This window comes from Phaenicophaeus curvirostris, chromosome 1 (assembly GCF_032191515.1).
Source record: "Phaenicophaeus curvirostris isolate KB17595 chromosome 1, BPBGC_Pcur_1.0, whole genome shotgun sequence".
NCBI lineage: Eukaryota > Metazoa > Chordata > Aves > Cuculiformes > Cuculidae > Phaenicophaeus > Phaenicophaeus curvirostris.
In genome coordinates, this window is record NC_091392.1 from 139230041 (window position 1) to 139243567 (window position 13527).

At 37.4% G+C, this 13527-nt stretch overlaps 1 protein-coding gene across 1 annotated transcript in view; it reads left to right on the forward strand.

Annotated features, from left to right (window-relative positions):
- OCA2 (OCA2 melanosomal transmembrane protein) overlaps window positions 1-13527 on the forward strand; it is a 188637-nt gene that overhangs the window by 117848 nt on the left and 57262 nt on the right. Inside the window, exons 19-21 of the mRNA XM_069876050.1 lie at window positions 6505-6632; window positions 11449-11508; window positions 12055-12159. Of these exons, the coding sequence (XP_069732151.1) occupies window positions 6505-6632; window positions 11449-11508; window positions 12055-12159 (293 nt within the window). The remainder of the gene's footprint in view (window positions 1-6504; window positions 6633-11448; window positions 11509-12054; window positions 12160-13527) is intronic.

Genomic DNA, 13527 nt, shown 5'->3' on the forward strand with positions numbered 1-13527 from the left:
ATCTTCTCTGTAGATGCAGTGGTATAGCAATCTCTGCTCAGGGTTGCTTTCTCAAAGTGTTCTATCCATCCTACCTCATCTATGAAATTGTGTTTGGGGCATTAACAAAGTTAGGTGTTGACATTGCAGTGCAGTTGTGAATGTGATTTCTGCATTCTGACCTCGTCATATTATTTCTGTGCAACAAAGTGCAGCCCTCCATTTCCTAATGCCTGTGTACTGATCTGTGATTACAAAGCAGCTACTCCTCTGCTTCCTTTTTTTATGCCACACTTCTGTTTTTTAACCTTGAAATCATCTTCTATCAGCATAAGTTTCTGTTTCCTTTGCCTGTATATGGAATTATAATTTGCATCATCTTTTTACATGTCCTTTCAATTCACTTGTATTTTACCAAATATTTCTTCTTGTGGTCCAAGCTGTTCTGGAATGTCACCATTACAGTTTTGTCCCCGAAGAGTAGCCTTAAACTGTGGTGCTACAAATAGCACGGAACAACTGAAAATGATTTCTATGAAGTTAAGCCTATGAAAAGAAACTTTTCAAAAGACCACCACAAGGATAATTTTATATATTAAAAAAATTAGACATAAACCAATGCTTATCAGTTGTAAGCAAGAATTACTTATAAACATTCAGAATGATTTTAGAATATATATTTTAAGGGATGCCTCATAAAATAAAACAAAAAAACCCCCCGAAACCTACAGGTCATTTGAATTGACTTCTAATTAAGCTCTTGGAACACAATGATGATTTTACTTCCTCATGTATTCTATAACATACTATGTAAAAAAAAATATTTAATGGTAAGTGCCAAATAGGTTTTAGCTGGTAAGTCTGTTATGGACATTGTGGCTAAAAGGGCTTCTGCAGTTCATAAAAATTTGCTGTGGTCATTTTAATATATAGAGGATTGTTAAGATTACTGAAAAAAGTATATCATAATTTTTTCAGTGACAAGTGTTTAAAGAATCAGCGTCAATGCCATTCTTTTCATATAGAAGTATATTTTCACTTGGCAGAAGATGGTCTAGTCAGTTTTTAGAAAACTACTTATTTCTTAGCCACTATAAATATCTGACCCTGAATACAGTGCAGCCTTAACCTTCCTCTCTGCTATTTCACCTTGTCCTCCCTCTTGTTCTTCCCACTACTGCTGCTGCAAACAGGTTGCTCTCTGCTCTCTGGAACACCCTGGTACAAGCCTGCAGACTTGCTAAGACCCATTTAATCTGCTTATCTTTGAGCTAAATATCCTGGATTCTTTAAATGATTCCTCAAAAGCCAACTTTTCAGGCTGCTGTTTGTACCTACTTCTCTGTCTTGGACTTCCTAATGAGTACATATCATTCTTAAAGTATATCTTCTCAGGGTTTACTGGGGATGAAAAGAGCAAAGGTTGCTTCACGGGATTGATCATTTATTGTTCTAGTTCTGTATTTCAATGGGCCATTAGGTTCAGTTCTGATCCACTGTATTTCTTGAGGCTTTTCTGCAGGACTGTTAGATATCCAGTTGCTACCTGTCCTAGATTTGTGGAGTTTTAACTTTTCCTAGACCAGCATTGAGATCCTGCAATGTTATCCTGGCTTTGGTTTTCACTGCAAGTGCCTCAAGTACCATTTTAGTTACCATGAAAGTGAATTTTAACTGTACTCTCAGTATTCATAAAGACATTATTTCAAATTCTGGGCACATCAGGAGAACATACAGTGTCTACATGTTCACATTGTTAGGAGGCAGCCTATTATGCTTTTCAGCTGGTAGTAGGTCAGACAAAATTACTTCTTCTAAAGGAATACAAATCCTTAACGAGCCTTTGAAAGGCCTAGAGATTACACAGTAATTTTTTTCTTTCATTTCTTTCTCTCTCCTCTAAATTCCTCCCACATATTCTAGACTTCTATTTGATTCTATTAGATTGTTTTCTATTTTCAAATTCTTCTTCTTGATTATTTAAAAAATAAGGGTTATTGCTTTTTTTTTTTTTTTTTTTTGAGTAGGATTGCAATTGTATACTCATCATGAGCAATTTATTGTTCCAAAGGTGGTTTTCCCTGCTGGGTAAAGCGTTTGAGAAAAGCAAAGCACTCAAGCTATTTCTACTGTATCCTTTTCTGGTCCCAAGCAGAGTACTTTCTGTGAAGAATGCGTTAGAAATTTGCAAAGTGCATTTTATGGTAAAATTTTATTTTTCCTAAAATAAATAGAAACTGTCACTGTCTTCAACAGGTACCGTCTCAGTGCAAAAATGGAAGTTAGATTCAGTTTCTCTCCATGTTATATTTCCAGAACATCAATTGTTGTGAAATAGAGGCACTAAAAGGCAGTAAAGGAAGTGGTGTGTGGAACTATAAATGAGCTTTTCTTTCACTATAATAATAACAAGTTATTTTTTTAAATCATTTTTATTTCTCTTCCTCCTGGCTATCTTTTGTGGGCCAGTAAACTGGAAAATAAATGAGTAGAGAAGACAGTCTTTAATGTATCCTAATACTTTCAGTTCTTCAGAAAGGAAGGCAGGCATACCTTCAAATTGAATCCAGGGCAAATGCAAACCTACCCAAATATATAAAACACTTCTACAGTGTATTCACTGTCACTGGAAAAGTCTTTGAAAACCTGCCCACTTAGAAAGGCATGCTGCCATACGTTTAACTTTGTAGTTCACTCTGACAAGCAGTTCAGCAGTCATTCAAGCAACTATGGAACACATCAACTGCTGTGGCCTTCAGGTTCCAGAAGACTTTGCTCTCATACAGCTGAAGAGGGCTTGAAGTCAAACTGTAGTACTAAAAGGCATCACGAATGGAGATCTTGCGTAAAGTCCTCCAAATTCCTTGAGAGACCTCCTCCTTCCTCTCCCCTTCTCTTTGTTCCTTCTCAGACATGAATAACTGTATCTCCTCTTTGCAGGTATAGCAAGGAAACCAAATATGCTCTGAACAGACTGTGTGTGTAGACTGAAATAAGCTCTATGCAACCAGAACTGGCAGCTGATGTGTTTGAGCTGTACTTACTAGAGCACTGCAGGAGAACATGTCCCTTGCCCCTCCATATTCTCAGGGAACAATATTGTAAGGTAGGGCATTGTTGTCCCATGCAAAGCCATGTGCATGGAGCTAATACGTGCTGATAACACTTGTGGTGCTAGAAAATACCTGTCTCTATCCACCTCTTGTGCCAGTCAATCATGTTTCATTAGCTTCAGCACGTAATTGTTATCTCTATATGGCATGTTCTAGTTGATTTGTTTTTTGTTGGAGGCAGACGGTAGAAATAATGCCAAGATATTATCATGCATTGTTCCCGAACTACTGAGAAATTGCTGTTCTTTAATTCTTTGCTTTGTTGTACTTGCATACAAAATGAATGTGACAAAATGTAATGTTGTACGTTTGTACAAAATAGCAGCAAGATCCTTCTAGTAAGCTACCGATCTGCACACATCTACTTCCTCTTGCAGTATTCCTCTAACAGGAATTGCTATAATCTTTATTTATTTAAGGCAGAGTTGGGCCCACTGTTCTTTACTGGACTTCAGAACAGCTGAGACTTGACAGTCAGTAGACAGGAATTGACAGTTCTCTCCTTCTTCCCTTTTGCGGCTTTGGAAACTCCTGGAGCACTGCAGTCCATGTGGTTTGTAACTATTTTTGCAATGTCTGATTTGCCTTCAGTATGAGTCACATTATCAAGGATTTTCAGAGGATCCTCTATATGACGTTCATCATTTCAACATTCAAACTACACACAATCTAGAGTCCAGTGCACAAAAGACCTGCATCCGTTTTCAGCTTTTGCCAGAATCCAGCACTCATTCTGAGCAGTACAGAGCATTACCACTCTTAGAACAGTTCTAGAGGTTTTTTTCACTGGGTGGTAAAAATGTCATTCTTCACAAGAAAATTTGCCAGTAGTTTGGAAAGAAGAGAAGCAAGGTTGTGTATACCTGAAGCTACAAGAGTGGGTTTTCCACACAAATGGTTTCTGAGGGATGTGTTTGGGATTAAAGAAGGGCAGTTGCTCCAGCCCCTTGCAAAATTTGGAGGACTGAGATGGTTGTGACCCAGCACTTTCTTTCATTTTCCAAAAACAAAAAAGAGCCTTTGTGAAGAGATTCCACACAATAGAAAGTATATGCATGCTTTACCCCAATGCACCACGTCCAGCTTTCATCCAGCTTTCCTCTTCATACAGCTAAACTTAAATCTTTCCTAGCACTTGGCATCTCTCTCTGTGCTTTGACAGTATGGCTGGCTTTCACCCTGGCATTTCATAACCTGTAGGGCAAAGGATGGCTAAAGGAGAATCTGCCTTCAGACCGTGGCTGCCTTGAAGGGAGGTAGGGCAGCTTTACCTCACTGCTGGAGTTTAGTGAGAGACTTGTGAGAGGGACCAGCTATTACAACTTTGCTCCCTTTCATGGCTGTTTTTGCTCTCCTCCTCCCTTGCAGTATGATGCTCATGCCTGAGCTATTTTTAACCACACACTCTGGTTAGATCACTGTGACCAAAGCAGGGAACACACGTTCTCAGCTTGAAGCATAGCAGCATTCCCATCTTTGGAGGTGAGCAGAGCTGGCTGTGAGACATAGTTTTCAGATCCAGTGAATCACTTAGATTGTATTTTAATCAAAATCTGTATTGAGAACAATGTAGGACCTGAAGCTGTGAAATTTGGGATAGGAAATTTGTTCATTTTTCAGTTCTCTTCTTAGCTATGGCTTTGTTTCCACCAGTATGTTGGTATTTCTGCTGACAAACTGTTACTTTTCCTAGCCCTTCATCAACGTGTTGATTAGGTTTGAACCAGGGTAAAGAAAAAAATCTTGTGAGAGCTGCTTATCAAGTAAACAGCAAGACTAGAGTGACCAATTGTGTCAAAGCTTTTCAAGAAGTGTCATGGGGAGAGGCTTAGGGAAGGGAGAAGCTGTTTCTAGTGCTGGAAAATATGGTTTCAGCCAAGTGGAGAGGACAGAAACCATGTTAGGGGCATCAAGAATAGAGCTGAACTGGGGAGATGGCACTTGGAGATGCTTGAGAGGAAAGAAACAGGTCATCAGGTGAAGAGTCAAGAGTCAGGAGAGCATTTTGTATTTGGAGCCAAACAATGCAAGAAGTATGATTTCACTGCTGTATAAATACTGTAGCTGAAAACAAGGCCATCAAAGCATGAAAGCTGCAGCTAGTATCAGGGTAGCTGGTTTTGCTCTCCTTACCAAACAGAGCAGCCAAGGCAACACCTCTGCTGCTGGTTTCAGCTTTTGGGCAGGTCTGGTTGCCCGCGCTGAGCTGCAATATTTTGAGCAGATATTCTGTACTGACCACAGTTAGCCTGAAACGTTCATTTGAATAGTACAATATGTCACTGAAGGCTCCTATAATGTACTTGAGAGACCAAAACGAATTATTTGACTAGAGAATACTTATGTGCTGCTACAGTTTATTCCTGAGAAAACAGTTAAAGGTAACAGCTTCATGAACAAGGAGAACCTTCAGTCGCTTTTTATTTTTATATTTAAATAGGATTTCAATGGACTATGTTCTTATTTTAAGCTATTGGATGATTTGGGGGCTTTTGCTTCTTTTAACCTAATAGAAAAGCATGTATAGACAAGCTATAAATTGAATGGCTTAAACTTTTATGAATCAGTCTTCTTTCTTTGAATTTTCTTACAGCTGTGGTTCTTGACGGCTTTTGGAGAGGGCTCTCTTTATTCATCCATCTGCCTTGCAGCAGGTGCCTATTTTTCCTAAGTTAAATTTGTTATTGGACTATAAGTTTGTGACTTGAAGCAATTCACCAGTGAAGACTTTTATTCTTCTTTCTTCCTCATTTTTACTGCAATTGTGTGAATCCATCACTTCCTGGACTGTGAATATATAAAGTGGCATAAGTTGTATGAAATAGTCACTGTAAAGAGAAAAATAACTTGAAGAGCTGGGATGTTTTGTGTGCATGCCATTAAAAAGCACTTAAATTATGTATGTTAGTTTTTTATATTAAAAAAATACCTGCTATTCAGGGAAAAAAAATAAAGAACATGGACAGAAAGAGGAGCATTATTATGAGGAAATAAGCATCCCAAACCCTTTTGTTTCATGCTTGAAATGCCATTCTATTTCTCTTAAGATAAAAGTGCCAGAGGAATCAAACAACTCCAGAAAGTATTTTAACTCTGCAAAGAGAAAGTGAGCCTTGCTCAGACAGAAAATTCACCAATTACATTCTCTGGCTGATTGTGCATTTGATTTGCATTTTTCTCTCAATCACTCACCAAAATATGTGTCTTAAAACACTCCAGGATGTATAGAGGGATCTTGTCTGTAACGAGCCTCTTTTGCTATTTAAAGAACTTTTTCCTTTCTCTGTTTATCTTGTAGAACACATAGCCAGTGAGTCTTAGAGGACCTGAAAAATGCAATGCTGTAACTTTTATCTTGGTGGCACATAACAAGCCTGTGAAATGTGAAGTGTTATTCTCTTTTTTTGTGCAGGGTGGATTGCAATATTTGGAGCCATTTGGCTGCTAGTGCTAGCAGACATCCACGATTTTGAAATGATACTGAACAGAGTTGAATGGGCGACCCTCCTTTTCTTTGCAGCGTTGTTTGTACTCATGGAGGTAAGATTCTCTGATTTCTAAAACTGGCTTAAAATGTGAATTATTTTTCTGGGCAGAGGCCTTCTGCAGATTTAATCCTGCTGGAATATTGTAGATTGAGTGTAGTCATGACAGTACAGAGAGAAGCTTCAGAGTGGTGAAAGTTGGCTGGACCTCTTTGAGATACAAATTTGCACTGTAAGCTTGGACTGTTTGTCTCTCCTTCTGCTGCATTTGCTGAATATATCTGATGCAATAATTTTCATGTAACTGGAATTTTAGTTTCCACTTTTGTCAACTGCCTATAGGTGCAGATAGTTTATATGTATTCTTTGTGTTTGTTTTGCAATTATTTAGGCAAGTGATAGGAAAAATAAAAGAACAAGAATAAATCACAGTTGAAAATCACATCCTGATTCTGTTTGCTACATGCTGGCTACCAAAAAGCTCAATAGATTTCATGCGAGTACGATTTGAAAGGAATATCACTGAATTTTAATTTGCAATTGTAATTTAAAAAGATGTTCAGTACTTGAAGTGCCCGTGTAGTTTCTTTGTGTTTGTCTGCTTCATGACCAGAAACAGTCCAGCCATGTTTGTATCCCATTTTATTTATTGTTTGATGCTTTTGTATAGCCTGAGAGGATTTGTTTTTACCCCAAATATTTGGAAAATTCTTTGAATAAATACCCACATTTACTTGTCAGTTATACCTCAATTACACCACAGTACTTACAATGCTTGGTATTTTTCAGCTGCTATGTTTTCAGTTTGAATGATGTAATTATGTTGTAGCAATGTGACTGATAAAACCTGAGTAACCACTGGCACTGCCATGGCTAGTGAAGTGTCTCAATGAACAGCCTGGGAAAAGCCCATAATAACAACCTTCCATGCACAACCTCCTCCCTTCATCCTCCCCCCTGTAGCTGCAAAGAGGCCAAGAATTTGTAAATTGTGATCTATTAAAAAAGAATCACTTGCACTAAAAGGGACAAAATTTGAATCAAATACAAACAATGAATAATTCGGCTAATTCTTATTAATGCCAGACTGGAAGTCAAAATATTGTAACCTTTGAGAATATGAATGGAAGCTCTGATTATCATTAGGAAGCTTGTTTGAGGGCTAGTAGGTCTAAAATTAATCAGGAAATGTTGATCTATTGTACATGCAATTTTTGGTTTGCTGTATTATGAAGCTCTGTATATCATTGCCTTTTCTAGCTCTTATAGGGAATTCATATTGAAACCATGATTATTTTGTCTGCAGTTGCTATAACAGTTTCTTAGTTGCATTCCCTGATGTATTTATTGTCTTAGCTAAGATTGAACAGTTTTGATTTGAGTGCTGTGTGACTGCACAATAACATAGTGAAATTATTTGCCATTTACTCCCAGACTTCAGATACGACTGTTGTAATTCACTGAACTTCGTTTTTATGGCTTCTCAGGTCACCAGTGAATAGTTTGCTAATGAAAGAATATTTTTCCTGGCTGTGTAGAATAGAAGCAGTTTAAGGTCATGAAATAAACTTGTACAGATAATCAAGAAAAAAAGTGAGAGATGAAATTCTTGGGCATAAATGAATGAGGAAAATGTTCTAAGTATCGTTAATGTTAATTTTGGTCTGAATCTATTACCCTTTGTATTAGCAGGAGATGATAGTTCTTGCCGAGGCATTTTTCTTTCTTTTAGATTAAAAATGTCTAGAAGAAACAGTCAAAACAAAGACATGCATTGAAGTATAAGAAATCTTTCCCCAAGCTAGGCACTCAGCAGTTGTCAGCTCATACTCTTTGCCCTTTAATGATCTTTCATCTTGGATGGTTCCCAGTCTGGAGCTATTTCCTACTGCTATGTTCCCTTTCCTATTAGGAAGCCCATTTAAATACCTATGTGGGACTTAGGCTGAAAGTAATTTCGGAAAATGTGTATTAAGTTTTAGAGCCATGGAGGAACTCGTGGAGGTTCTGCTTCTGGGTGCTTATCAGTTCAGTTGGGTAGATCTTTTGCAGTGAAAAAGTAGGAAATCCTTTGTAGATCTCTTGTTTTCTATTGTGTCCTTCAGGTAGTTAATCTTTACAACTTATTCACAACTTTAAGGTCCCTTAAAAACATGCCATACTGTCCATGAGACAATTTCCCGCAAGTTTTTGTGTGTAAATTCAACTTTGATATAAAATGGCACATGATTTTTTCTGCAGTAAAACTCTATTTTGAACTGTCAGACAGGAGCCAATATGCTTGAAGGTAGCAGTTACTGATACAATACTTATTCCTCTCAAACTACACAGGAAGATCCAGAAGACCCTCTGTGCAGTTTACCTCAGAGAATGCAAGTGGCAGGGTGTTAATTCCTGACCTTCACTTAGATGCTTGAAAGCAATTGGCCTGTATATGGTAGAGGTGTCCTAAAGTTGGTTATGTGATTAGGACTGTCCTTAAGGGCAAAGGAGCCCAAGAGGGCTGGATGCTCTTTAAGAAGGAAATCCTGGCTGTGCAAGAGCAGATTGACCGTGTGTGCTGGAAAATGAGCCAGTGGGGGAGAAAACTGGCTTGGCTGAGCAGAGAGATCTGGATGGATATCAGAAAAAAGAAGAAAGTATATGAGCTTTGGAAGAAGAGGCAGGCATCTTGGGAGGACTAGAGGGATGAAGTGAGATCATTTAGAGAGAAAATCAGATGGGCTAAAGCCCAACTAGAACTCAGACAGGCCAATTCTGTGAAAGATAATTAAAGATAATAAAAAAATTTTCTACAAATATATTAGATGAAGTGCTTAGGGATATAATTTATTAGTAGACAGGTATGGCTGGACTTGATCTTAAAGGTCTTTTCCAACCTAGGGATTCTAGGCTTCTGTGATTCTATGATCATTTCTAACTTGATGAACTACTGATTGTCTTGCGGGGGCAATGTACATCTCCTTCACTCCTTTCCCTCTGTCCTGAAAATCTCATTTGTAATGCCATGTCTGGATTCCAGAACAAATTTTGAACATTACTAAAAGTAATATATTGTGTTAATAGATAAGTAAATAATAATGCAGAGATGTTACATGAATGTCACTCTGAGCTCTTATTGCAGACAATTGTGTGTTTAAAAGTTTATTTTAAAGACTGAATGCAAAGCACTTGCAGACAAAATATTGCAGCTCATTACAAATATTTATTTTACATAAATTCCAAGTAATTTTCATAACCTTTGAGTTGGTAAAGAAACACAGATATCTTAGAATGAAAATAGTAACTTAAAATTACCAACAAGAATTAATTTCTTAGGAATCTTTCTCCTGGGAAATTAAAGTAATGAAAAAACAATCCTTTTTTCAACAGAAGGATTATATGTATGTATTTAAAAGTTTTATCACTTATTTTCTGCATGCTGCATCTTTTAAATGTCAGCTTACCTTTTCTTGCGTGTTGCATTGATAAAAGGAAATATAATTTCTGGACCAAATTTAATATGTGGTGATACCCAAACCACTAGTGTTCAGCTGCCGCCTAAACAACCTGCAGGTACAGGAACTTCTGATGTGAATGACAGCCCCTTTGTCACTCTGATGTAATTGTGTTTTATAACACACTACTTGGTGCCTATTAGGATCTTTGTCCATCTCTGTCATAGAATTTGGCAGTGTGTGAGCTGAATAGTATTTTTCCACTCTGAAGGGTTCTGTCTGACTGCCAGGTGTGCAGTTTATACATAGTTGTGTTGTGTGAATACTGACTTCTGCAGCTCTATGTGGGAATGGTATCAGTAAGTGAGGCATCTCAGCTGGCTGATACTTTGTCATGGCAGAAAAACTGAAAGAAAGCCAAGCGCCTTGGTTCAGACTGAAGCAAAAACGATGTGATTTTCTCCCCTGAGAAACTGAGAAATCATAAAATATAATAGATATACCCCATTCAACCTGAAAATAGTACTTCATTCTGGACACATGTAAGAAAAGAAAACGAAGCCAAAGTGAATCAAAAGTTAGCTCTTATGAGTTAAAATCACCCTTTTACCTAGTGGCTTGAAGGAATAGATCATTCTCCTGGGGTGTGAAGGCTTCTGTCTGTCCAAGGAGAGGTCAAAACAATCACTACTTGGCTGGAGTCTGGCCCATGTCTTTTCATCCATGGTAGTTGCCATGTTTGTATAGAATACTATCTAGGTATGCTGTACAAATGGAAATGGCTATAATGGGGAGGATAGAGCTCCTGTCCCAGCTTGTCCCCCAACCCAATACATACAGGCTTCTCTCTGTGGTTCAAGTGCCTGACTAGGGCATTGGAGACCTCGTTTTTCTAACTTTCAGGTCCGACTGACTCTGTGCCAATTTTCATTCACCTAAGATCTCTGTCCTGGTTTAGCAGATGGGTAATGTTTTTCTATGGGTCTCAGGAAGCTGTTTAACAGAAAAAAAAAATTGCTTTCTTTTTGCTTCATCTGAGAGTGAGAACAAGATGCCTGAATTCATCTGACGTACATCATATACTTGTAACTATGTTTTGAGTTTGGGGAAGTTGGTTTAAAATCAGTTTTGTTCAGGTGTGCAGGAAGGTATATATCCATTGAATAAGGTAATCTTTAAATTTCAGCTATTCTTTTGATTCCTGAGCCTCATGGACTTAGGCAGTCCCACCAGTATTTCTGCATAACCAACCCACTTCTGCAAATACAGCTACAAATTCCTGCTGAGTCTTTTCTTTCTAGTAATTGTGAAGTTACTGTAGAAGCTGTAGATGAGTACCAAGATCTTGTGAATGAAGTAAATTTGCTTACATCTCTGAAAAAAATGTAACTATATCAAATACTTCATGAGTTGATATCAACGTCTTTTTTTTAGGCTTTGGCTCATCTGCACTTAATAGACTATATAGGAGAACAGACAGCTTTGCTAATAAAGGTATGATTAAAATATTTACAACTTTTAAGCCAGTAAGGAAAATAATTTTGCTCCAATGTAATACTGAATAATATCTTTATTTTTGTTTTAACGTTAATTGTTGCATTCCCACATCAGAAATATCAAGAGATCATGTCATAACTTGTGGGTGATATTGAATATGTATGTATCTGTCCACAGCTAGAATAGACAGAGCCATAAATGCAAAGAGAAGTGTTTTCTGTAGTCTAAAAAAAACTCATAAAAAAAGGAGTAGAAATTGAAAATTCATAGCTGTACAGTTTATTTCTTGTGTGAAATGTAAATATGAGTATTAGAAGTATCAGTCTTTGTATTTCTATTTGTTCAAATTATCTTGGAAAAAGAACAATAATTGTGTTACTAAATATTAGGCTGTTTTCTTCAAGATGCTTTTCCTATCTCAGAGCCTGAAGGAGTAATAAATATTGACAAATTAAAACTGTGAAGAACATGCAATTCTGCCAGTGTAGGAACATAGCAACACTGATGTTGTCAAAGCTGTAATTTGATCTCTCTCAATTCCAGGTGGTTCCTGAGGACCAGCGCTTAGCAGTGGCCATCATTTTAGTGCTCTGGGTGTCTGCTTTGGCTTCCTCTGTGATCGACAATATCCCCTTCACAGCTACAATGGTAGGGTCTGCACAGCATTTACATTTCCTCCTCCCCTTGCTGAGAAGGAAGCTGAGCTTGCTGATTACAATCTGCTTTTTTTTTGACCTCTGTTGTATTGTAGTAATTTATCCCCTGAGGCTGAATCATTATTACAAGTTTATTCATACTATTTATGTGCTGGCCACTGGTCCCAGAAGTTTAAGTTAGCTATGGAACTAGGTGCAATTTTTAGCTGTATTTTTGCACTTTTCTTCTTATATTGACATCTGTAGCTGAAAAGTAAAATTGTCTTTAATGGAAACTGTAACTATCCAGTGACTGGTACTAACCTTTCCCCTCTATGCACTGTGTAATTATTCTAACTCTTTTTTAACACCTGAATCTTTTTTTGCTACCTTACTTATATAATTAAAACCAGCAAATTATGTTAAGCGTAACAAATGCTTATCAGCAACAGAGTTTTAGTATCGGAAGAGTATCAAATTACTACAAATTAGGGTGTGAGCAGATAGGTTTATTCAATCAATTTCTTTGTTTGAAGTGCAATACCATATACCATTATACCATAGGAATGATTCATTGTTACAGCACGTTGTCAGTTAACTATAATTTTTTCTGCCACTGTGTTGGGTGATCATGTCCACCTTAACCTGTGTCAACCTTTTAGACTCTTCTTATAGAACATATGACAGGTTGGACAGATTTGCAACTGCTCTGTAATTGTATGTTAATATGGTATTTTGGTTTAATTAGCATGGTGTTTCCTGTGGAATTATAACAACTAACAGCAACAATCTGCAAGCAATAAGCATGAAGGGAAAGACTGGTTCAGGATGAATCACCTCTCAGAAAAACCTCAAGGACTATTAAGCAGTAATAAAGAAATCTTCGCTTGGAATATTTTGCCTTATATTCAGTTAGTCTATGAAAACTGATTTTACCAAAAAGCGCTCACATGCACATTGGCCAAAGGTTTTTTTATGAGTTTTGAAAGGAATCCTCTTTTAAAGGAGTGTGTTTTGGAGGATGGGACTGAAATATGGGAATAATTTGGGATGCTTGAAGACCACTTCTTTTGTATCTTTGAGGAAGGGAAATAGCAATGGACAGGAAAAGATCCTTGCCAACATTTTAGATATTTAAAAGGTATAAATTTTTCATTCTGCACTGGGCAGAACATAAGAGAGTGCTACTTTTTTTTTCTTTAAATATAAGTGTAAAGAGGAAGCAGAAAGAAAGAAAAATGCAGGCATATTCTTATTTATATGAAAACAGTCATTAGCCGAGGTGTTAAGACATTAATATCTTATACGGCAGACTAAAGTTGTGACCTAGCATCGTCTAGCTCAGTGAATGGGCTTGTACTTTTGTCTTCCTCATCCTACA